Here is a 26,271-nt window from a genome sequence, read left to right as displayed (position 1 = left end):
CCTAATATGTCCACCGATGGCTTCTCCCAAGGACTAGAGGGATATGCAAATTTTCCCAGCGGCGGCCGCAGTAATACCTGTGTTTTGTCTGCCCTGCTGCATGGTTCGCACATTCGGACATGTCTCTCTACTTGACAGTCCATGGTTGGCCACCAATAAGCCTGCTTTGGTCTTCATTATTCTGAGGTGTCCCTCATGTAGAACAGTTAGGAGGTGTTCCACCAAGGTCTGTGGGGGTATCACTTTGTCTCCTCTTAGTAAGAATGCTGGATTGTCTCCAATCAACAGTTCCTCTCGAACTTCCCAGAATTTCCTCAGCTGGCTGTCTAGGTATTTCTTGTCCGGCCAACCGAGTGTCACGTAGCCCTTTTCTACTTTCAAGGTCTCATCTTGGGTGTAAGCTTCTTCCCATTCTCTTGCACTGATTACTGTTTCATGGTCTTGTGTGGATGCTACCATGTAGCCCTTCCATCCTGAGGGCTCTTGATCTGCCGCTGGCTCCATAGCTGCCGCTCTGCTCAAGAAATCAGCCACTTTGTTTCTGTTTCCAGGTATATATTCCACTTTATGTACGTAATCCAATAACCTCAGGGTCATTTTAGCTATGCGGGGGGGTCACATGTGCATGCCCGCTGGAGGTGAGGACTTTCACTAACGGTTTGTGGTCTGTGCCGAGCAAGAAGCTGGAGCCCCATAAGAACTGTCTGAATCACTCCATGGCCCATACCGTTGTCAGCATTTCCTTTTCTATCACGCTGAACTTTTCTTCGTTGGGCGCTAACAACCTTGAGGCAAAGCTGACCGTGGTGACTTCTCCCTCCTGTGACCTTTGCATCACAACGCCCCCAATCCCTTGTCGCTGGCATCGGTGGTCAGTATGGATAAAGCAGCTTGGTCAAATCCTTTAAGGGGTATGGCTTTGCAAATGTCTTGTTTAAATTTGTCGAAATCCGTTTGCTTCTCTTGGATGGCTGTGTTAGAGGTGTGCATTATGATCTGATCCCGGATCAGTTTGTCATGCAACGTTCCAAACTTGAACGTCACTGCTAGCTTCTGCAGTGCTGCTACATACTCGTCGATCGATTCCCCACCACTTTGTTTCCTCTGGAATAAATTGCATCTGTCTATGGCTATGCATATTACCGGACGGTAGTGCGAGTCCAGATCATCCAACGTATGTTGGAACTCATCCGTGTCTGTAGGAAGCCTGGTTTTCTTCACTAGGTTATCGTATACCCTGATGCCTTCTGGGACTAGGTTGTGGAGAAGTATTTTCTTCCTCCTGGAGATCGAGTATGTCCCGTCGCTTTCTTCTTCTAAGGCGGATAGGTAGTTCAGGAAGTACCTCTTCCAGTCTTCCCACGGCATAGCTGGTTCTCCCTTCTTAGGTAGGAAGGGGACTAAACTGGTGAGGGAGGATGATTGTGCGCACATTTTCTCTGCGTTACGTTGGACGGGGATCTGCTGTGCTGCTATACTTGGTGGACTCCCCGGGGCTTGCCTCTCTCCCAAACTGCTGTCTTGTGCGGGACTCCCTTCCCCTCCTCGGGAACCACCTGGGACATCCAGCGCTGTGATCTAGAGTTGTTTGGTTGACCTTGGGGCACCTCCCTCTTCTTGTCCGAACCCTTGCTCTCTCTGGGGGCCGTCGAAGATAGGCTGGCTCGCTGTACTCACGGTGTGGGGTCTTGCTGTTCACTGCCTCCTGTTTGCTGTGTCCGGGCAGTCTCCAAACTGTGCTTGTCCAGTGGGTGAGGGCTCGTGTCCTGCTGCACTGGGCTCACTGTGGCCCTCTTAGTGCTTGGCTTGCCTGTGTTGCCTGAATAGGTGTGTTGTGGCATTCACGTGCCTGCTGGGTCAGGGGTTCATGTGTCTACCGCTTATGTGCACAGCTGGTGCTCTCGTGAGCCATCTGCTAGCACAAGCATTACCCCTCCCCCCTTCGCAAGGTCTGTGCTCCCTCTGCCGCGCTCGGGTCGTGCAGGAAGTCGGGTCCTCGCACTGCTCAATTAGCAGCCGCTGCCTCCCACATCCAGGTCGCCATTGTAGCGGTAGTAATTCCGCCGTAATAAATGCACTAGATGCTTGGAAGTAGATTGATTAAATCCTTTATTTCCAGAGCGCCGGGAAAGCGTGTGTTTGCCGCTTAGTTCCCGCGGCACTCTCCCCTGGCGGCGTGACGTTCCCGTCATGCCTTGCGAGCGCTCATCGAAACACTAGAGCATCACCACAGTTTCATCTTCTATGATTTCCTTACAAATGCCTGCACTTTCTCTTTTTTTTACGTGTGTGACAATGAGTGTTCTAGGCTTCTAGGAGATCCGTTCAACATTGAAGAACTGTGTTTGACTGAAAAAAATCAAGCCACCTTATCTGAATAAATAATGCCACATGCAGTAAAAAAAATTGAAAACTCTTAGAGTATGTAGATTTGTAGAGAGATTTACAAGAAACAGGTAAAAACAGCATAAGAGAAAGCATGCCTCGTCTAACGTCATTTTGTGTGAGGATGTTCTACTATTTGGCTGGTAGTCAAAAAAAGTGTCCATTACTCCTACTATCCTTACAATCCTCCCTATTGAATGCATTGATGAACTCTGTGAACCAGCTTCAGGGTCTCATACTCTGTTCAGTCCATCAAAAGTATTCTTAACTTGCTGTTTTTTTTGGGCTGTTTGGGCTGTTCCTTTCACCTCCATAGGAATGTACAAGGGACTATTTTACATCTGAAATCTGTCGGCGAGCGGCCTATGGCACAGGAAAGCAGGTGTTGGCATAAGCATATTTAAAAAATGCTATTTTAAATAAAGCAGCCATTTTTGTCTCGTCCATTTTTCAGATGCTTTACTCAGTGCTAGCTTACTAGTGATGCCATAAAATGCCAAACCTGTTGGCTGTGCCAATTCTCTTGAAAATGCGGTACTAGTTTGACTCTATAGAATGCATCAGGTGCTGTTAAATGAGTTCAATAAAAGATCAGGAATCCAGGTCTCTCAGTGCTTGAAATGGAAAAATAGAAGTGCAGGTACTCTTCAGCAGAGTACCTGCTTGTTTCTGAGAAGTGCCGGTACTCTCCAATTAAAAGTATAGCATTTCTCTTGAGAAGTGCCGGTACTCTTCCTCTTAAAATAAAAAAAGTGGCGGTACTCCGTACCGGACAGTACCGGCCCATTTAAAGCACTGGTCTCTAATCCGGGTCTTCCTTGTGGAGGTCACAGAATACCTCTCAATAGTAGATGAATTTAAAACTTCTGTAACATCTTACATCATCTTAGGTTAGAAAACTCATGAAATGTGGGATCAATATTATGTGCACAAAAAAAGTGCCTACAAGATTGACTAGCCCATGCAGTCAGTCATTAATACAGCAGAGTTATCCCTCTGTCCCTAGCACCCATAGCCTGAAATGGCCAAGGGTGCTTGAGATTTTCTGCCAGTTATGCCGGCCTGCTTTCAAACCAGTAGCTTGATGTGCATTTCATCAATGCTGTATATGCCTTTTCTGTCTTGACTTTGATATAGCTTTAGGTGTTTAGCCAGACTAGTGCCCCCCCCCCCCCCCCAAAAAAAAATAATCATACATCCATCAAGGGCAGCATGGCCAGTCCACTTCACCCAGTGGCTCCCTTCACTTTCAGTGACTGCACATTTACGGTGCACATTGTTCACATCCTCCTAAAAATAGTTCCTTTTTCTTATCTGATGAACCTAGTTGCAAGTCTGCTGTTTCATTTTATTATGATTCTATTCACTATAAAGAGAGCAACTGTTTATTTTGCTTGCACGTTTGGGGGCTCAGTTAGATGGGGGTTTATTTTTCCCCTCTCCTTTTTAAAGTTATAAAGTGTTTAGGTGACATTCTAACATTGTAGTTGCCTGCGGCTTGAGGGCTCGGTTAGTTATTGATGTATTCATGTCTTCACAAATAACATTAACATGTATGGCACACCTGAAAGGCCTTTATATAAAAATATATCCACTACTACTAAAACGGGCACGTATGTGAATGTTGTTTAAATATGAAATTCGTAGCACAAACGTGTGGGGGGCCACGTTTAGGTGGGCTCATATTTTCCTTTTTTTGTTTTCTTTTTTGGGGCATATTCTTGCATTTAAAAATAAATGAACTTGTGTATAACCTCGCTTGCAGAAACATTCGTTGGCGCCTTGCTCTTTTGGACAAACCATGTACTTGCATGAACTGCACACTTGGCTTTCTTCCTCCTATGGCTTACTTCATTGGCTGACATTTGTTGCCATTGCGGGCAATAGTGCAGCGGTTCAACATAGCCCCAGTATGAGTGGATGAAGCACGCAAGTGCAATACTGACACCTGGTGGCCACTTAGAGTATGGCATCAACCCAAGTATAAGCTTGATCATCCAATCCACACCTAAACAATGGAGGAACTGGGAATGTTGTGCAATTGGGAGAAAACGGACAAGTAGTGAATAGATTCATTTCTTAACGGTAATCCTCATTACGTGCTACAGCGGATATGTACTAAACACGTTGACAGCAGTGAACCATTTGTTTTAATTGGTGCTGAATGCATACCACCATCTTGTCTGTGGGAACACGGTGCTTTAATATCTAAAGCTCCCAACTCCATGCAATGAATTCACTCTAAGATCACTCATCACAAGACATTTCAAAAGTAGTCACAGATCCCGTGTAGATGAAGATTAACGTCTCAAAATACAGCTATCTATTCTCCGCTATCTCTCATATGTGGCGCCCCCAAAATGGCCATTTGGGTCATGCAGAGCCATATATCTTCAGGAGATGCCACCCCGACAAATCTGAATCACATCTGGTAAAACCTAATGCGTTTGTGTGCAGCTTTTCCTCTTGCTGAACGCAGAATTAGAATGGCAATGGAAAGGGCCATGCATCTGGAGCTGTATCTGGCGGTGGAACAGGAAATTGTGGCTATAGGATGTTATTCACCATTTCAGGCCTCATAGAGGCCGGTATCTGGGGCGGAGATACCACCCGGAAGTGGTAAATGCTGGCCCTGTTAATCAACCTTTAGTCCCCAGATACATGGAATTGAGCTGAGTATTTCCTGACTGATTGCTCATCTGTCCACAGTGGTTAATTTGTAAAACATAAAAAAAAATAAAAGTGCCGAGGCTCTCATCAGGAGGCAGCTTGCACCAGCTCATTTCTCCTGTTAGTAAAACAGAACCAACTACTAACCAGGAAACTGGGGAGAGAATATGGTGTAATGGCCACAGCTGCTGGTTTCAGAGTTGGGGAACCAGGTTCGAGTCCTGCATCTGCTCAACATCCCGTGATTCGAGGCAAATCACTTAATCTCCCTGTGCCTACCATATATGAATGTGTCCTTAACTGGTGCTCATGAAAAGCGCCGGTGTTGATGATTAAGTGGCAATGCTGAGCACCAGAAACTACCTGCTCAAATTAAGCACTGTCTGTCCATCATTCCTTGTGGCAGCAGTGTCCTATACCTGGCCGCAACCGGCTCTTTTGTGAAATTTCTCCCCAAAGATGTAAAGCTGCAAGAAAGATGATAGGCACCATGAAATATAGGTCAAATGTTAATCTCTGATACCCAAGGCCGGTGGTGCCGCTGCCCATTGAGCTGGCTCCAGTGTCACCTGGGAGTTGGAAGGAAAAAATATCATCTGTCTGTGTGGCAAGGAGAATGTCGGGTTAATTTGAATGCTGAACACCTTCCCATGGCACAAAGGCTTGCCTGTTAGGAGGAAAGTTTGTTTCAAATACAGATGTCATTGGCTAAGTAAGATGAGGACAAAGAAGATTCCTTCCTGGCTCTTAATACTGATGATGGGCTTTTTTTAAACTTGCAAAGTGTCATTGGCTTAGACAATTCCTTCGAAGAGGATATTTCTTACCTGTCTGTACCCCTCTTGGTGAAGGTCTTGTGTTTCACAACCGTTGTTTGGAAGGTAGAGCAGGCCTCGGAACTGACGTGAAGTCTAACATTCAAATGGAAATGTAGTGCTCCACAATTTGTGCAGAGCCCTTGCTCTCCTTTAGCAAGGCCCTTCTAGAACCTATAGTCAATGCTTGGGAGAAACCTCATTCAGTCCCAGAAGTCCATAGCAGATTGCCATGTGTTATTTGCAAGCTCTGGATGACCCACACTTTTTTTTCTCCCAGCTGTCACCGGGTTCAGACATCAGCCTCAAAAGAGACCCAAGCACTTTTTCTTCTGCTAATCTGTACAGATAATCCAAGAAACTCTAGGCACAGCTAATGATGCCGGCCTTTTAAGCAGTTATGTCCATGCCTTATTGCAAATGGCAGAACTCACAATTATAACCTTGCCATAACACGTGAAGACATTTTCTAACCTGGAGTGATGGCCTGAACATGGCATGTCAAAATAGATTTTGAAATGTGGCTTTGAGTCTGAGAAGACTTTTAGCCACATCTGAGAGAGTATGGCTGTCACACTGCAGTGACCCCTTCGGATGCATTCCACTGTCTTTTTGGGGGATGTTCAGGCTACACTTGTGGACATGCCCTTTGACAGGAAAAAAAAGGCAATTTGGTGAGAAGGATGACTTTTGCCTGGCATATTTCAGGAGCAACAGGGCTATGGCTTGAGCCTTGGTCTCTCCTGTAGCACAGTTCCACCAGCAATACAGAGGTTCTGCAAACCAAGCACTGGCAACCATCTCGGCAAGTCCAAAAGCCTCAACAGCCTTGTGACTCCTTTCAAGGCAGGTGCAGACCTAAAAGACACCATAAGCAGCAGTAAGTCCAGTCCCCATCATTCTCCTTTGACTTTGCAACTTCAAATCCCCTCTGATTCCTCATCCTCAAATCACCATCTTTCGGTGAGGGTCTCCCATTTTGTCAGCAGTTGAGATGTGATCACGATTGAATGTGTGTCTTCTGATCTGATGGGGCTACGCCGTTCTCTTCATCTTCTCTCTGGCGCACAACCCTCATCTTTCAGAGAATCCTTGCCAACTCAATTCGCAATACTAGAAGCCCTCTGGAAAAAAGGTGCCATAGAAGTGGTGCACAGGGCTTTATTTCATGTACTTCCTAGTGCCCAAGAAGGATGGAGGCCTAAGGCCTGTTCTTGATCTCCTCCTTCTGAGCCTGTTTATCCAGCAAGACAAATTCAAGAAGATGTCCTTGGGCCAGGTCCTTTTAGCCATGAACTTGGGAGATTGGTTAATGTCCTTGGATCTCCAGGACACCTATTTTCATCTTCCAATCCTTTCCGGTCTTAGGAGGGACTTCGGATTCATGTTGAGTCCCAACACTTTCAGGTTGCAGTCTTCCTATTTAGATTGGCAACAGCCCCATATGTCTTTATGAAAGTACTGGCAGTTGTGGCAGATTCTCTGCTGATGTTGGGAGGTCATGTATTTCTGCACGTGGACTACTTGCAGGAGACTCCAAAGCTGTTCCAGGAAAATTTTCTGCACCTCTTCACCATGACCCGGACTTCTCCCACAATGTCACAATGTCCAGAAGTCCCTTGTTACTCCCACGGAGGCCTTCAATGTGAGAGTGATACTCTTAGTTGCCTCTCTCTGAAGAATCCTCCAAGATAACCAAGACAGTCTTGCATCTCTTTGCCATGACCCAGATCATGAATTGTTCTTAGTTTTTGTCATACACCACACTTTGGTTCTGGGGGTGTCTCCATGTTCAACTGGTCTCTGGGCCTGTTGTACACATTTCGGCTGATTCTGCTTCTATTCAGAGTACTGCAAAAGGTGTGGGAGCATCGAGCACATGTGATACTGATCACCTCACTGCAAGGAGGATCTGGTCTGTTGAGCTTTCAACGTCCACAATTTAGCCACCCCTCCTGTCCTTGGTAGAATGAACCTGCTCTTGCTGCAGGGTGAGGAGGTCCTGCACACCAACCACTGAACACTGCAGCTTCATGCTTGGAGATTGAGCATTGCCAGCTAGAGTCCTTTTGCCTTCCTGGTGAGGTTGCAGATGTCCATTTACCAGCCAGAAAGCCTAACATAGGCTGCTGGAACAATGTCTGTGCAGTCATGTGAGTCTGAAGGCATTTGTTTGTTTACATCTCACTTGTTTGACATCTTGAGGTTTGCATTGTCCTCTGTACAGCAGGGCCTGGGCGTGGCTATGGTTAAAGGCTTATTAACAGATCTATCTGCTTTTTTGTGCTTTTCTTTATCACCGTTCTCTGTTTGTCACCCCTAGTTGCACGTTTTTGAAAGGTTTTCTTAGCTTGCTCTCTCCCATTTCTTTTAATATGTCCCAATGGAATTTGAACCTTGTTTTGACTTTGATTGCATCTTCTTTCGACCCAATGCACAGTTGCCCTGCTTGGCTTCTTACTCTGTTGATGCCAATTACTTCTGCTCGTACGGTTGGGGAAGATATGGGTCCTTCTGTTCTCCCACCCTTCACAGTCATCTCTCCTCACCAGCTGGTTCTTTACACCTGCCAATCCTTATTACTTATGGTAGATTTTACCTTTCATGTGGCCACTCTATCACACCACTAACTCTGTTCCCTGCTGCACACCTTACTAAGCAGAAGGAATTCACTGCATAGACTGGACCAGGGCTCACAGAGTACTACTTCACTGACTGAACTTGAAAGGACGGACTTAATAGTCATCTCTTTGTTGGCCTTACGGGAACTAAGAAAGGAACTGCGATGACCAAGCTCACAATTTCACTTTAGATTATTCTGTTTATAAATATCTGCTATGCCCTGGCTAATATAGATCCCCTGGAAGGCCCTTTGTGCTTATTCCACAAGGGCAAATGCAGCTTTCAAGGATTTCTCCAGAGGCTTCCCAGTTGCCAACATATGCTGGGCAGCTATGTGTTCTCATTGCAAAATGTTGCAGAGCATTACAGCCTCACATCTTAGGGATGCAGTAATAGGTATGTTGCCTGAGCTGTGTTGCATGATTTTTTAGGTTAACTGGCAATACTCAGTCCCACCTCCCAGGAAGGTACTTCCTTAGGGATCATTCATAAGGTGAAGAATATGCAGTATGATGTATCAATCTGACTAATAATTTACTGACGTTCAGTAACAATATTTCTTGTGGATACATACTCTTCCTACAGATTCCTCACTTCCCTAAGTACACCCTAATGAACTAGTTATGTGATTTATTAGGTATGCAAAAGTATTGTATTTGTCACTGTTGTGGCTCTCTGGTTTCCTCTCTGCATGCCTCGATGAAGAGCAGTTATAAATATAAGGAAATGGCATCAGCACACTCGTTGGTGCCTAATATTCCCCGGCAATGTCATGGCTGGAAGCGGAGTCCTGGCTAGAGCCACTGTGGGCTACCTGGCAGAGATGGAGGGTCATTGCTTGGGGATGGGGAGGGGATCTGTGCCAATTTGAAGCCTGGAAGGAGCATACATAAGACTGCTAATGTTAGGAATCTGCGGTAAGGTTATGTATCTGCCAGAAATATTGTTACCAAAGGTAGGTTTTTCTTGATGCTGTTTACTAGATGTTCTACCATTCATGAATCAGATAAAAGGTCTTCTTGTGCAATGAGCAAAAAACGCTTGTAAGATCATGTGATGTAGACCAGCCAGGTTCTAGAAGGGATGGATGCCACCATTTTACGTTTTTAAGACTGCAGTATGTGTATTTTGGAGGTAGATTTGAGACATACAAAAAGCCAAATGGCAGTATAAATGCTGAAGCGCTCTCTGATTTCAGCAGAATGAAACATTTACATGTGTCCCATATTTAATGGAAAGCGATGTTTGGGTCATTTTTTATTTATTTCTTTTACTTAGATTATCTTTACTTCATTCCTCATGCAAACGTTTATTAAATATGCTGCATTTTCATAACGTTTATATGTAATAATTGTTTGTTCAATCTTATCATGGATTAGCTTCTTCTGTTTCGCCAAATATTTCGTTGATGCAGAGATTGGACCATTTTTATACAAAGGGGTATACCATACAGAGTTCAGCCTCCCGTACAAGTCACGAATGTTCTTTTTAAGTGGGCAGACTTATTTTTTGTGCTTGCTGCCCCTCCTGTATGACACTGGGCATGTGAAGGTGCATATTGTTGCCATAGGAGCATATTAACTGCTGCCTTTGTTGGCATTGCTGTTTTACATTGATTTTGTGAACAGTGTTTTTCCCCCTCTGACGCTAGCGTCTTTCCATATCGTGATGGTGTGTACTTAGTACAGCATGTGTTGCTTGATATGTTGAGCTGACATATCCGCCATGAGGACATCAACATCCAGCATTCCACCTGCCCGCGATCTTCTGATCAGAACGCCGCCGATCCTCCCTGCCACATTGTGACTGATTAATTTGTCTACTCCACGGTCTCCATGCTGCCCGCGATCTACTGAACAGACCGCTACCGATCCTCCATGCCATACTGTGACTATTTTTTCGTCTAAATCCACAGTCTCCACGCCGGGATTGTGGCAGCTTAACACCGGTTTTCGCCGCTTCTTAACTCCTTCCCACCGTCCCCAGCCAGGACGGGGCTCCGTTCCTGTGGTTTCCACGTGAGTGTACCCGGAGCGCTTGCGGATCACTCTCTCTTCACCTCCCTGGTCCCGGCGCCCCTTTCACCCCCTACCCTTTTCTCATTAGGTCCCAATTCACCAGTTGGGTAGCAGATCGCTTGACCATCTTGACTTTGTTTTCCTCCACGGATTCTCCCAACCTAGAACGATGCTCCTTTCTTCTAATTACGATCACCCTGCGGACCTCTCCTAATGCCGCACATCCCTTTGAGCGCTCCCCCACTGTGGCGCCCTCCCGGCAATAACGGGGCTTCGTTATTGTGTCTCTCCACATCATCTTTCTCAATTGGCAACCCGGTCCTGATGAAGATCCTAAATGAATAGGATTGAAACGCTGTCGACCAGCAATGCAGCACGATTAAGGGCGCATTACTTTCTCTGGTTCCCAAACTTACTGTAAATACCTATTCACCAAGGAGGAACCAGCAATTTTGTACATACTGTAATTTCCAATGTTGTTCTTTTTTTGCGTCCCTTGCTGTTCTTTCACCTATATGTCACCTGCGCCGTCACCGTTCGTCTCACAATCACGTATCGCACAAGCCCCCTTGGGTTGCCAAATGCATTCTATGCCTCTAACGCTGACATCACAATACTGTTTTTGACTGTTTAACCTGAATATGCCGTTGAATATATGATGCTATATGCACTTCTAAAATCTAAGTCTCTCTGTTTTTCTTTGCCCAGATCTTTTGTAATGTTGTACATACAAATGTTTCTGTTACTATAGTGATACCTATTGAGATATTGTTGCCTCTTACATATATCCCCCATGAGGGCTGTGATTTTCTTGTGTGCTTTTAAATAGTGCGTTCCTGCGATGCAAATACTCCAGATTTGCTTTTGAAATCTGGGTGTCCTTTATAGTTTGCTCATTCCCTTTGGCAGTAGTCAAAGTAGTCTATGTACATTGCATGCAGGGTGTTTTCATAGGTTTAGATCTGAATCATATTGGATAGTGGTCTGCGAGGAAATAAAAGTCTAATGTATTAGTAATGCACCCCACTTGGTGATAGCTAGCCAGGTCCTTTTGTGGATCTCTGCAGAAGGCTATGTGCATGGATCTGTGTGCCAAAACATTTACAGTTTGTCTCTCTCTGCTGGTATGTGTTGCTCGGGTTGGGGTAACTTCAGTTTGGAGGGCAGTTTTTTTGTTTAGTTATGTGGCTTTGATGCAATATTGTGTGTCAGTGGGCGTGCTTTATTTAAGCTTGTGCATTTGCTTATTTCGTATGAGATTATGCATGCGATTTAGAATCACAACAAATATCACAGTGACGTGAACATAGTGCTGTTGACTTGCAAACCTTCACTGTTGTCAACTGATTACACTAAAGAGGCTGGCAACTGAACATGGCCATGAATACTGCAGATGGAAAGTAGACTTGGTCGTTTGTCTGATTTTTCTGTGCATGTGTCATGCTGTGTTGCGGTGCTAAGGTTTAGATTTGGAACTGAAGTGTAGATTCTATATGGACACTTGTAACTTCTGAAATCTGAATCACTTGTTGGGTCAGTTGTTTTGTTATTTTACATGTGGCTGGAAATTTACTAGGGATTCCAAGGTAGTTCTGGTAAAGTGAGTAGAAGTTATGATTTGCAGAAAGTTCTAGAAGGAAGAGAGGCTAGGAGACTGGCAGGGGTTAATGGTAAAATGGAATGAGTGACATATATAAACAGCTGCCATAGGTCACTTAAACTAAATAACATGTTACTAAGAAAAGTTTGCACTGTGGACAGAACTTTGATCCCTGGGCAATTCAGCTGTCCTTTCAAAAAGACTTTGATCTTACTTAAACCAGCTGGATGATTCCCTTGAGAAATGGGAAACTATCTGGTAATATAGCAAAATAATTCGAAAACAAGGAGAGTAAGATAGAAAAGACTACCCCTGCAGACCCAAGATCAATGGTGGCACACCAAGGTAATTGTCAATAAACGGATCCGAAGCAGACACAAGTTAGGAAGCTTCAACTGAGACAGGCCAAACTGGGAACATAAATAGAACGAACAAAGAAACAGTGGTGACATCCAAGTCAAACCTTAGAAAAGAAAGCTGCTCTCACGGCCATTCGCAGGTGCACCACTAATTGGAACGCACAGGTGCAGCTTGGAAAGTACTGGAAATAATTGACAAAAAGGAAGTGTGAATTGTGAAAATAAGCTTTTAATAGGACAGAGAGACCCTAACTAAAAGAACCGAAATGTTACAGAAACCCTTAAAAATTGGGAAAATCTGCTAAAAGGTCAAATCGGCAAGCAATACACCCCGGTGGAATAACATTGTTTAGGGATGCTAATACTGTGTAGAACCTGGAACTGCATAGGGGAAAACCCTAGCAGCATGCAAAAATGGGATTGCAAAACATATTGTTCATTATTGTAGACTACAAAAACGAAACAGAATTGGCGAAGCTAATAGGTTGGTGTTTGCAGCCAGGCTTTTGACTTTCTTAATCCTTGTTTTGTCATAGTCTCTGTAAACCTTTATTGTTGGTGAAGCTGCTGGATCCTTGTCAGTCTGAAAAATGTATTTGCTAAAAGCAGAAATATTTTTGGGGGTCTCAAAAACACACACATTGCAATAGTAGTTCCAGTCTCTGCTTTGTATGTGGATGTGAAAGCCATCAATCATAGTTAAGTTAGCCAATGGCTGAAGTGGGTTGGCCCACTGCCCCCCATGCTCAATGATGTGGTGCCCATTAGACACATGTGAATGGCAGAACAACAGAGGACGAGGGCTGGCTGAAAGACACTATAAGTATATTCTACAGACAATTTAGTAAAATCATTCGGTGCTAGCTAACTCCAGACCTAAAGATCACCAAAGTCTCAACATTACATAAATATCTTACTTCAGAACCAGCACTTTAGTTATTTGTCTACCTCATGTTCTATTTTCTTATTTCACCATTGAGAATGTATTTTATTGGTTAGCTAGTTATACCTTATTGTTGTTATGTTTTTATAGTTGTTTGGCAGGCATTTACTCAAAGTCGCATAAGATAAATAGTCTTTATGCCATCTTTCTGGTATTGACAATTACTCTAAGTGACAGATGCTAACTTTCGAAGATGCAAGTGAAATGGTTCTCTGGTTATTAAAATAGTAGGCCTTATAAGTGGGAAAACCACGTGAAAATATATTTTGAATTGGCATTAATTTTATAAAACCATGCTCATCTGGAACTGAAGAGTCATGTAAATGAAAAAATATATATTTTCACCTGAAAGCCCTTCTTCAGAACAGACAAAAATAGTAGATTTCTCCTTATGATATTTCACTGTTGATATGCCTGATCTGGGCATATCCTTATAATAGTGTGGGAGAAAGCTTGAAGTGACTGTCTGTATTCGCTATACCCTATCAGCTAGATTAATCAAAGTCCCGTTTTGCGAGTCTGTAATAGCGATTATTAAGGAATCGCTATTACAGACAAGCAATACGGGAATCTTGTACAAATCGTAATTTATTTTGCAATTCCTACAGCTTCCTTATTTGCGATTAGCTAATTGCTAATCGCAAATAAGGAATAACTCCCCATTCATTCCTATGGGCCTAAAGGCCCATAGGAATGAATGGGAAGACCTATCAATGTGTGAATCGCTATTAGCGATTCGCATTTTGAGTTTGCGATTTCAAGGGTGCAGGGGTGTCCAAAGGTCACCCTGTTGCACCCCTGAAATGATATTGGACGCTGGTGTTATGCACACACATGTCCCAAGGACATGTTTGTGTGTAACACAACTTAGAAAAATGCACTTAAGTGCATTTTCTAAGTTTCCGCTATTTACCACGAGGTTTGACTTTGTGGTAAATAGCGGCCCAAAATTGCGAATTCGCAATTTTTAAATGTTTCATGAATTGCATTTAAGGAATCTCAAATCGAGATTCCTAAAATGCAATTCCTCGCAAAATTGCGATTCCTATAATAGCGATTTTTGCATTTGGGATGATGAATCCCAAATGCAAAAATTGCGCTCGCAAAGGGCCAAATTCTCAGAATCTGGCCCTTTGCGAGCCGATTTTTCAATGATGAATCTAGCTGATAGTGTTTTTTATTTCTGGCTTTAATGCCCAAGTAGGAGTAACACAGTTCAGAACACCACTCATCTAGTGAGCTGGTTCTGGTTCTCCAAGCAGGACTTCAACTGGAGTCTTTATAGAGGAAATGTGAAGCTCAAGGTCCAGTCCTGTACATTTATACTCTTTTATGCCAATGATATGTCTGGTCGTTTACATGAGGCGTGCAATATGACTGGGACAGTTCCTAGCTTTATCACTACAGCTGCCGGAAAACGTCATAGTGTTTGTAATGCTGCGTAGCAATAAAACTGTCCTCTAACTCCTATACTGGAGGTTTTTTCCTCTCTGGGATGCTACCGGAAGGTTTCAAATGATCCATAGGTGTAAAATAGCCGGCGGTGCAGGTTAGAGAAGTAATATTAACTTTAAGTTTGTTTTTCTTCCAGGGAATCCGATGGAAGGATGCTCTTAGATATTTTTGATGAAAAGCTCCACCCTCTATCGGTAAGCTACTTTGCCTTCTTTTTATGCTTGTATCACTGTCATCAGGGCCGATTTTGACAAACAATAAGTGAAAGGGCTCACAGCTTTTCTCCGGAACCTGCCCTGATACTTTGGAATGCTAGGGTTACTGCTTACCGAATGCCACTTCTGCCTAATCTTGATTGCAGCTCACGCATCTTGCTTTTTTCTTCCACCACCACTCACTAGTAGCAGCCGGTTTGTTGACAGAGTGGCGAGGCGGGGAAGGGGGGGACGAAGGAGGAAACAAAAACAATAAAACAAGCACCTGCTCGCTGCATCGCACCCCTCTCTTCTGCAGGCACAGGCTCCAAAAGTGTACTGTGGCCAATCCTGATGCTGCTTTCATGCTTGGCCTGAGCGCCGATGAAATGCTCTCCCAGTTAGACTGAGGGCCTGAGCCTGCTCTGTCCATCCCGGCAAAAAAGCTGGGGTTGAAGAGAGCTTCTGTGTGCATGCCGGTTTTGCCAGACCATCATGCACACTGAATACGAGTACCTAACACTCCTACTCCAGCCTGTCATCACCCTGGCCCCGCCGCCAAGCCTCAGCTGCGATCGATAAATAAAACAATAATAAGCAAGAATTTATTATTGTTTTCTTTTTTTCCGGCTGCTGACAGGTGGAGCAACGCTCCTGGGCCATAGCGAACTAGCCGCCACTCACTTTCTGTTAACTCACTCTTGCAGGTTCTTTTTCATCCCTTGTCACTGTTTTCTTATTTTTTTCTTTCTCCTTTATCCCTTTCATCCTTTCACTCTCTGGGTCAAAGTCTAATGATGAAAATAAATCCTGTTCCCTAAAAATGAGTGCCCATACCCCCATCTGCAACCACCAGGCTGCCTTGCATTTTCTTTTATTTGTGCTTCATGTTGATATTTTTTCTTGCCTCCTTCAGAAATCAGAAATACCACTAGACTATGAGAAACACGACCCGGAGCAGAAACAGATATACCGGTTTGTGCGAACGTTATTTAGTGCCGCTCAGCTGACCGCTGAATGTGCCATTGTCACTCTGGTAAGTTGTAGAAAACTATGTCGGAAAATTACAGTACATTGTATTCTCTTTTTTAAAATGTTAAAAGTTCACAGTGTTGTACAACGTTAAGGTTTAGCAGTTTTAACTTTTTCTGGGAACACAAGTTAAACAGTGTTCTGTGTTTTTATAATCCATTCTTTTGATTCTTTTCAAATAACTTTATGCTGCAAAATGAAAAAAGCTTGGCAAGAATACAACTTACCAAAATTGAATTGATGTTAGAAGTCCTATTCTGTAATCATTTTATACAGTAACATGTTCTTTGTAAGTACATGAACACATGCATACATTTGGCTTCACCATCTTCAAAACAAGCTGCATCATTTACAGAGCCATCATGACCAGCACCGTTGACTATCTCTGGTGGTTCTCTGCGCACCCACAACCAGGACACTATCAGACTGCAGACTAAGAAGTGTAAACAAAACAAAAAGAAAGGCCACAGGCTTTTTCTATCTATTCACCCAGTATCTGTAAAAACATCCCTGTATCCATCAGAATCCTCCCCCAATGCTGCTCCAAATCAGGAGAGAGTTGAAGACTCCTTTCTTTATGGAGCACTATTTCACACTGCATTAACTGTACACAAACCAGCTACCTCTCCTATCACTTGATGACTTTGTTTGTCTTTGACCCTGCACAGCGCTCCACTGTCTTTTGGCAAGGTGTGTACTATTAACCCGTTCCGTCCTCCCTGGTGCTGCGAACGACCGTTGGCCGTCACAGCCCCGCCCACCCTTCAGAACGCCCGCACCACGGTGGAATTACCACCGCGGTTAAGGCGTTGAAATATCACATACATACATGAAAAGATAGATTTTGCCAGCATGCAGTAATCGTTCCATGAAACAACTTGCTGCTCCTGTAGCACAGTCTTCTTTTATCTACCGTTTCATTATAACTATTGACTTAAACAGTGAATTTCAATAACCCTTTAATTTTTTATCACATTTTTAGCATTGAATACTGGTCCCGTACCTGTATCCATTCCAAGCCGTTCCTTTTAGAACAAGGCGTGTTATTAGTAAATAAGCATTATTTTCACGAAACAAACCCAAGAAATTTTAATACAGCATCAGAATACTTCTTTAGGGTGACATTTAAACATGGTTCACTTCTTCACAATCACTTTAGCTGCAATGTAGTCATTCATTTGAAGCAGAAAGAGGAGACGCAGACTTGGCAGTGGCCTGACCAGCTGCCAATTAAGAATATTAGCGGCAGGCTGCCTAATTTAAAATACATGGGGGTATATGTGGAAGTCATAAGGAAAGCTTAGAAGGTTAAAATAGCCTCATTTTTCCTGCAGCGACAGATTTTTGGCATATTACAATGGCACCAGGCTAATGGATTTTGACAACTGGTAGCAGTTAATTGCATTAGGTGACTAATGCGCATGTGGCCTTGTGAGTGGCTGCAGCGTATTCGGCAGCGCCATTTTATTTAATTAAGCCATATGTTCCTAAGGGAGCATGCCAGTTAACTGTATGGAGGAAGCTGTAATTACAGAGATTCATGATTTTATCTTAAAATATATCCTGCTGATGGGGTTTGTGAGCTTTTGTAATGTATGAGCAAATTAAAGCCTTTATTTTCGTTTTGTATTATATAAATACACTCTTAAACCGAATCATGACTAGTCTTGATAAAACATGGGTGCAGTGTTGACTTGAGATGCAGAATCAGGGCCAGCCTTTCGTTGGAATAACAAGCATTGGCAAAGCAAGTCAGTCAGGGTTTGAAGTGACACCACATGCACAAAGCCATGCTTTGTCAATACTTAGTAGTGATGTTGTGCTATTGGTTGTGATGGTATGGGTATTATTGGTGGTAATTACATTGGTAGTGGTGGTGGTTGTAGTTTTAGCGATAGTGGTCTTGATATTTGAGGTGTTGGTACTGGTACCGTGGTTGGTATATTGATGATGTAGAATTGGTTGCGTAGTAAAGTCGGAGTGATAATTGTGGTGTTGGTGAAGGTGCTGGCATTTGGTGTGGTAGTGATATTGTTAGTGTGATATTACTTGTGGTGGAATTAGCGGTTTGTAGATTTGGTTGTGGTGTGGTATTAGTGGTGGAGGTCTCATTGGTGGTATTTTGGTGAGTTTTTTGCTTGTAGTGTTAGTGTTTATTTTGCTTGTGGTATTGGTGTTGGTGTGGTATTGGTTGAGTCTTGGTATTGTGGTGGTGGTAGTGGTATCATTGTGGTGGTATTTGTATTGTTGTGGTAAAGTGATAATGCTGGTGGGGATATTGTTGGTGGTATTGGCGTTAGTGGTTTTAACGTGCAAATCCTATACTCCACGTGATTGAGTTTATTGATCTCGTCATGATGATCATGACCCTAAGATGACCAACCAAAGTTATAACCAACAAGTGTTTTGATTAGTACTCTGTATTAGGATAAGGTGGACCCTCACCGCTACCATGAAGAAAACCCACTCAGGTGCCCCAACGGACCCCTGCCCACCGCACATTTTCCACAGGACCGCCGCCGCCATCGCACCCAAACTTAGACGGACCATCAATGTATCTTTCGCGTCTGGCATCTTCCCAGAAGACTGGAAGCGGGCAGAGGTTAAACCACTCCCCAAGAAGCCCACGGCTGACCCTACTGACCTGTAAAACTACCGACCCATCTCTCTCCTCCCTTTCGCGGCCAAGGTCAAAGAGAGACTCGTGAACACCCAGCTGACTAGCTTCATCGAAGAGCACTCCATCCTTGACTCCTCCCTGTCCAGATTCCGCAGCAACTACAGCACCGAGACCGCCCTCCTCGCCCCCACTGATGACATCCCCATGCTACTCGAACAGGGTCACACTGCGGCCCTCATCCTTCTAGACCTCTCCGCAGCCTTCAACACGGTTTCCCACCGCACACTCGTAGCCACACTTCGTGATGCGTGTATACAAGGAACCGCCCTCGACTGGATCCAATCCTTTATCGCCGGCAGAACCCAGAGGTTCAGATTCCCTCCCTTCATCTCCAAACACACTGTCATCAACTGCGAAGTACCCCAGGGTTCTTCACTCAGCCCCACGTTCTTCAACATCTACATGGCTCCCCTCGCCACCATCATAAGACAGCATGGGCTCAGCATTGTATCTTACGCCATTGACACCCAGCTCATCCTCTCACTCATGAAGAAACCCGACACCAGACTCTGCTTCCAGGAAGGAATCCAGAACGTGGCAGCCTGGATAAAAGACAGCTGTCTGAAGCTCAATTCAGACAAAACCGAGGTCCTCATCCTCGGACCCTGTACGTCCGCCTGGGACACCACCTGGTGGCCCTCCATCCTCGGGAATCCTCCCATCCCTACGGACCACGCACAAAACCTCTTCATCATCCTCGACTCCTCCCTCTCCATGAATCGCCAGATCAATGCCGTCACTTCCACCAGCTTCAACTGCCTGCGCATCCTCCACAAGACCCACAAGACCCTCAAGTCGATCCCCCGCCCCGTCTGCAGAAAGACCGTCACCCACGCACTCATAACCAGCAGATTGGACTACGGCAACGTCTTATTCGCCAGAATCAACAGAGCTCTACAGCACAGACTCCAGACGATCCAGGACGCCACCACCAGACTCATCCTCGGGACGCCGCGCAATGAACACATGACCCAACACCTGCGAGACTTCCACTGGCTCCCCGTCGAGAAGAAGGTCACCTTCAAACTCCTCACCCACGCCTACAAATCCCTCAACATCGGACCCAAATACCTCAACGAGAGAGTCTCTTTCCACGTACCCAAAACAAACCTCCACTCAGCTGACCGCGCCCTGGCAGAGGTTATCCGCAGAACAAGGACAGGCGGGAGAGCCTTCTCCTACATCGCTGCAAGGACCTGGAACGAGCTCCCTGATTGATTGATTGATTGATTGACTCGAAATAAAGGCATTCAAAAAACGCCTGCTGCAGTAAAAAATAAATGCTTCCTGCATACAATGCAGGCACGGAATAAAGAATAAAATGTTACAGAAAGTGTACTCGTTGAGTGTAATTTTTAGATGTGAAAAAGGCTCTTCTCTGATGCGTTGTAATGCAAGCACACAAACGGAGGGGGAATGAGACTCCAAAGAGTCAATAGCGTGACAGTGACAGAGAAATAGTCCCCTGGGCAGATCTAAGATGTGATTGACAATTCTAGGGCTGATAGAGGCTGATCCAAAAAGCCAACGGTTGAATGGGACTAACCTGAAGCCCAGTTTATAGAAATTGGAAGCAAATGGGATTTCAGACAGCTACGCTGTCAACTTGGAGCTACAGACCTGACTTGTTTAAGAAAATCTATAGGAAAAAAAATCAGAGGGTGTCCAACTTAAACTCTAGGGTTCTCATGTGATATTGAAATAGTTTTACCAGAAAAGCAACCAAATGTTATGCGGGAGAGCTGTAAGGACTCCGTCTAGTAGGCTCATAACATTCATAATTTAATTCTCGCACCAGAATGCCAAGACCTGACTGTAGCAGGCGACCTAGTGGTGGGTTTGTAGACGTTCTGCGACATATTTTTTTTTCTATGCAAAAAGGGATAATTTGGGGATCAAACGAAAAGGGAATAGTTGCAGTTTTTAATAGCATGTTCAAAAACAATGAAATCTATTTCTGCATCATGCTCCAAATCGAATATTTAATCCTGACATGTGACCCTCGTTGCTGCTCCTTGCTCTGACCCTGTTTAAAAATAACTTGTCATTGAGGCAGATCCTAAAGTAGGACTTGGACACTTTTACCAGATTGTTTTGGGTGTCCAGACTTTTTGTATGTGGAATATCTGTGTATTATTTTAAATTCGAACAAAAATAAACAGTGACTGATTAATAACTTTATAAAAATCATGTGAAGTGTACTTATCTATAGCACACACTAATATTGGGAATAGTTATAGGTAAGATAATGGGAAGTAAGAATGAAAGTGGAAAACAGGCCTATTGCATAAGCCTAATTAGTAAAAGTCAGAGTAAAACTTGAGAAAGGATTTCGAGAATTTATCATATTCCTTCTGTATATCCCTCAATCTGTGTGAGTTCATTAAATTAGCAAAAATGCACTTCACAGTACATATAATAAATGATAATCTCAATCATTAAAAACAAATGTTCTTGTGAATGAATGATGATGCCTTGTGGAGCACATGGCTTTTCGCAGGAGTGCCTCTATTTTCTAGAGCAGCTATAGAAGTTAAAACAGTCAGTTTCAAATAGGAGGAAAAATGATGGCATCCTATTTCGTATGATGAAGTTTTTATGCTCATAAAAAAAAAGTTAATTGTGCAATCTTAGATTATAAAACTATTTTTTAACGTTAAATTGGTCAGTTTTGGAGACGTACCATCCCACGGCAATGAGTAAAGGACCGGAGATGGAAAGGAGTTTTGTTTTTTAACTCTAAAACCTGATCCACAATCTTTGTTTAATAAGTCCGAAATTCTAGCAATGGTACTAAACCCACCAACAATTACAGAAAATGTACACATCTGAGTCGGATCATTTTGACGTTATAATGTGAGCCTGGGGTCCATTGCCTGCATATGTTGGAAAGTTTTTTATTGGAAGGTGTCAGAGGGGCAAAAAGGGATTACTGGGTCCAACTGTGGGGATTGAGGCCTTTTACTCCTGATGTCCTTGACCTATGTATTCTGAGCAACTGGTCCAAGTACCCCTTCTGTAACTTGACTCTCAGTAGTAATGTGGTAGAGCAGTCCAAGACTCCCTTGGGGAGGAGGTGGATACAGGGTAGTGAGCACAGTCTCACAACCCAAAAGGCACGCAGCAAGAGCAATAAATCATTGTCCAGCTAAATACTCCTTTTTATGAAAAATAGAAGTATTTTATTTCCTACTGCTTCCTATACAAAATGACATTCACAACGACTGCACAATCCCCCTGAGGTCAGGGCTTTAGTGTTTCTTTGCCAGTTCCCTGTCTCACTCCTGCCTCACGTTAGCAAGAGTAGTTATTCCCCAATCACTCTTGCTAACATTCAGAATATGCCCCACTAGCAGTCTGAGTCTCCAGAGTCCATTTTGTCTATAATTTACAATGAATAGTGTTCCCGCCTTGCAGTGCTAGCTAGGAGCAAGTACCCCTGGGGCCAATCCTGAAATCAGTCTTACCTGTACCAGCAGGTGTGAAGCATCTGAAGCTCATGAGTGTGCCATGTTTGCAGGCACTCAGAGGCTGCAGCTGAGTTCAGATGAGTCTGCTGCATGCGGCCCAGACAGCTGCACTCAACGGGTGCTGAGTCCCTCACTCGTGGTTGCGCTCCCAAAGCGAGCGCAGGTTCTTTGTGACTCCCCCTGCATGGTAAGTGCCCAGTTTGTCTCCTGGTGGGAGTAGTTGTGATGATCCTGTCACAGGTCCCTCACCTGGGTAACAGTGCACTTGCGCTCCCACAACATCGGTTCTTCTCCAAGGGGCAGATTGTGACTATGTTGCAGTTCTTGATGCTCCTGGTCACTCCCTCTGGCATACGGAGTCACCATTTCTCACAGTACATGGATGGCGTCCTGCCCTATCAACACGGTGAAGTCTTCGGTTGCGGCTCCTCCTGACATACTGGGTCATGACCCACTACCATACAGGGCTACGACCCTTACTGCATGGCAGTCTTTCTCACTGTGACTCCTCCTAGCATATAGGATTGCCGACTCTGTATAGTCTCCACCCCAATCGGTGAAGTGTGGCACACTGCTCACTTCAAGGCTACCCTCCCCTGCCTAAGGAGTTCATTGACTCTCCGTGCCGTGACAGGCAGGCACTGGTGCTCCAGGGCTGGTGGTCTTGGAATCCCAGGGTGATGTCACCTTGCCCAGCGTGGAGACTCGCAGGCATATGCCCTGAGTCCTGGTCACAGGCAGAAGTCTTTGCAGAGCTTCCTCTCCTCACACAGCCCATCTGGCTTCTTGGCAGATGACAATTTTTGTGGTTTTCAACTCAAATTCTTATAGTTCATTTCCGGACACCAAATCTGATTTAGGGTCTGTGTCCTTGACGTTTTATGTTTCGGGTCTGGTTCCTTGAAATGTTCAGTCCTCTGCTTTCTCTTCCTCTTTAAATCAGTTTGTCCCAGAAGAAGTGACTGCATAGCAGATAATCCCACAAATCAGGTCATAGGAGTGGCTAACGGTCACACCTGGATGTCAGCCGCAGTGATATGTGCATCAAAAGGTTAGCCCAGGGCCCCCAGTCATGTTCTTTATCATTCTCGAATTAGCCCCAGCTCCTTCCTGAGATATGCTCATGCCCCTTTTTTGTGACCTTTCACTTAATCAAAAGTCACCCATTGAAGTGCACAGGGGAAGCCTAGCTGTCCTCTCTCGAGTGTGTCCCTCACCCACTTGCAGGAATGCAGCAATACACAAATCTGATTGCATTTATACAACATAGCATACACACACTGCACAGTACTTTATGTATTGTACCCCTCTTAGGCCCATCTACACCCAACACATATATTTAACATGCAGACACTGGCCAGCACTGTGTCTTTTGTTTATTGTACCACATGCAGGTACACATACATCCAGCACATGCATTCATCATGCACACGCTGCTCAGCACTACATTCTTCATGTGTTGAACCATTTACAGGCTCACATACACCCAGTGCAGACCCACCACTTCTGCTCTGTGCAGTACTTCACAACAAACTGCTGTAGGCCAAGTCTGAGTTAAACACACAGCAGCGGAACAGTAAAATGAGTGAACATGTAGGCCACACTCTGGTGACGCAGGTTTAAAAGGATCTGTTCACTCCTACTGATCACTACACAATATGCTGCCACCACTGTGCTGCCTGGTGAAAGTAGTAGCCTTACATCAGTATGAGGGTAGCGCTTTGGGTGCTCCTCGAGGTCCAACAAGACCGGAATCCTTGAGACAGGCCTATGCCAAGGCGCACACACATGATTCATGTTTGCCTCTGACAACAAAAATCAGCATTAGGGATACAGACATCACAACAGTTGGGCACTCAGAGCAGGGGTGCATGTCATTGATAGGTCAGGCACAGTTGGTCCATTAAAATATAGCATGTTGTTCTGTGCTTTGTCTCCATTGGCTAACCCAAATACAGGGAATTGAAAAAGGCATTTTCACAAGATGCCTTGAGCGCTGTGATCGTTCTCATAATTATTTCACGTTTATAACTGTGAACATTTCTGTGATGGGGCCTTGTAGATGGGCGTCTCATAGAGAATAAACAAAGCCATGCAGCATGAGTGCGATGCCTTTTTCTGCCATGCCTGTTTTATGCTGCAATTATTATCTCCGTGAGCAGCTGCCACAAGAGGGCGCTACCCTCCCTCTAAAGTGGACGTCTCATCTGAAATGCAGTTAGGCGATTTCCAAAGCAGTTATTATTATTTTCCTGCTGCTAAACTTTTGGTGACTAGCAGTTGTAGTTGAAAATACTTTAAGTCTTCAGAGGCTTAAAAATAATAATAGAAAGTCCGTCGGAGATGTGAGGTATTTAGTTATTTTGATGTGATTTTATTTTCTTCTTCAACCCTGTTTTTAGGTCTCGTCCTTTACCATTGCGAAGCAATGGGAAATGGGGGAGAATTCAAGTGCTCAAACGGATTGTCAAACCACCGCTTTTTTCCGTGGCGTTTTCTTCGAGTGCACGTACAGGCACGCGCATTTGGCCCATACACTTTCATGGCCATCTGTTCCTGTTCCTCAATGTCCCTCCCACCCTTCGTTTGATCTTGCCGAGAGTTCAGGCTAATGGCCCTCCCCCAGCACAGAGCGCGCATCGCGGCCGCACAGCACATCAAAGGGCTTCTCCCAGCGTGTGCTGTGCAGCTTCTCCTCCCCAAATTATGTGGCCGGCCGTACTTGTGTTTCCCGGCCGCTCTTGTATTTAATTAGCAGCAGCAGCATTTCTCCTGCGCCAGGCCACATCAAAGGCTCTGTGCCACTTTCACCCACACAGCAACACTTACAGACACGCAACGCCACTCACACCCACGCAAGCCCACTATCATCCACGCAACACCACACTCACCCACGCAACGCCACTCACCCAAGCAACACCACTCACCCACGCAACCCCACTCATCCACGCAACCCCACTCACCCACGCAACGCCACTCATCCACGCAACGCCACTCATCCACGCAACGCCACTCATCCACGCAATGCCACTCATCCACGCAATGCCACTCACCCACGCAACGCCACTCACCCATGCAACGCCACTCACCCACGCAACGCCACTCACACACGCAACGCCACTCACACACGCAACGCCACTCACACACGCAACGCCACTCACACACGCAACGCCACTCAGCCACGCAACGCCACTCAGCCACGCAACGCCACTCAGCCACGCCACGCCACTCAGCCACGCAACGCCACTCAGCCACGCAACGCCACGCAGCCACGCAACGCCACGCAGCCACGCAACGCCACTCAGCCGCGCAACGCCACTCACACGCGCAATGCCACTCACACGCGCAACGCCACTCACACGCGCAACGTCACGCGCAACGCCACTCAGCCACGCAACGCCACTCAGCCACGCAACGCCACTCAGCCACGCAACGCCACTCAGCCACGCAACGCCACTCACCCACGCAACGCCACTCACCCACGCAACGCCACTCACACATTGTGGGTGCAGATTGTGGGTGCAGATTGTGGGTGCAGATTGTGGGTGCAGATTGTGGGTGCAGATTCAGGGTGCAGATTGTGGGTGCAGATTGTGGGTGCAGATTGTGGGTGCAGATTGTGGGTGCAGATTGTGAGTGCAGATTTAGAGTGCAGATTTAGAGTGCAGATTGTGGGTGCAGATTGTGGGTGCAGATTGTGAGTGCAGATTGTGAGTGCAGATTGTGGGTGCAGATTGTGGGTGCAGATTGTGGGTGCAGATTGTGGGTGCAGATTGTGGGTGCAGATTGTGGGTGAAGATTGTGGGTGAAGATTGTGGGTGCAGATTGTGGGTGCAGATTTAGAGTGCAGATTGTGGGTGCAGATTCAGGGTGCAGATTCAGGGTGCAGATTGTGGGTGCAGATTGTGGGTGCAGATTGTGGGTGCAGATTGTGGGTGCAGATTGTGGGTGCAGATTGTGGGTGCAGATTCAGGGTGCAGATTGTGGGTGCAGATTGTGGGTGCAGATTGTGGGTGCAGATTGTGGGT

The 26,271-nt window shown here is 45.1% G+C and overlaps 1 protein-coding gene across 1 annotated transcript in view; it reads left to right on the top strand.

Moving 5' to 3' along the window:
- The window catches only part of CCNY (cyclin Y), a 503,311-nt gene that overhangs the window by 404,606 nt on the left and 72,434 nt on the right, over positions 1-26,271 (top strand). The window contains exons 6-7 of the mRNA XM_078663312.1: positions 15,004-15,061; positions 15,978-16,097. Coding sequence (XP_078519438.1) covers positions 15,004-15,061; positions 15,978-16,097 — 178 coding nt within the window. The remainder of the gene's footprint in view (positions 1-15,003; positions 15,062-15,977; positions 16,098-26,271) is intronic.

Source organism: Lissotriton helveticus, chromosome 10 (assembly GCF_964261635.1).
Source record: "Lissotriton helveticus chromosome 10, aLisHel1.1, whole genome shotgun sequence".
In the NCBI taxonomy this organism is placed as follows: Eukaryota; Metazoa; Chordata; class Amphibia; order Caudata; family Salamandridae; genus Lissotriton; species Lissotriton helveticus.
Note: the sequence above shows the minus strand (reverse complement) of the source record. Positions and strands in the feature narration are given on the sequence as shown.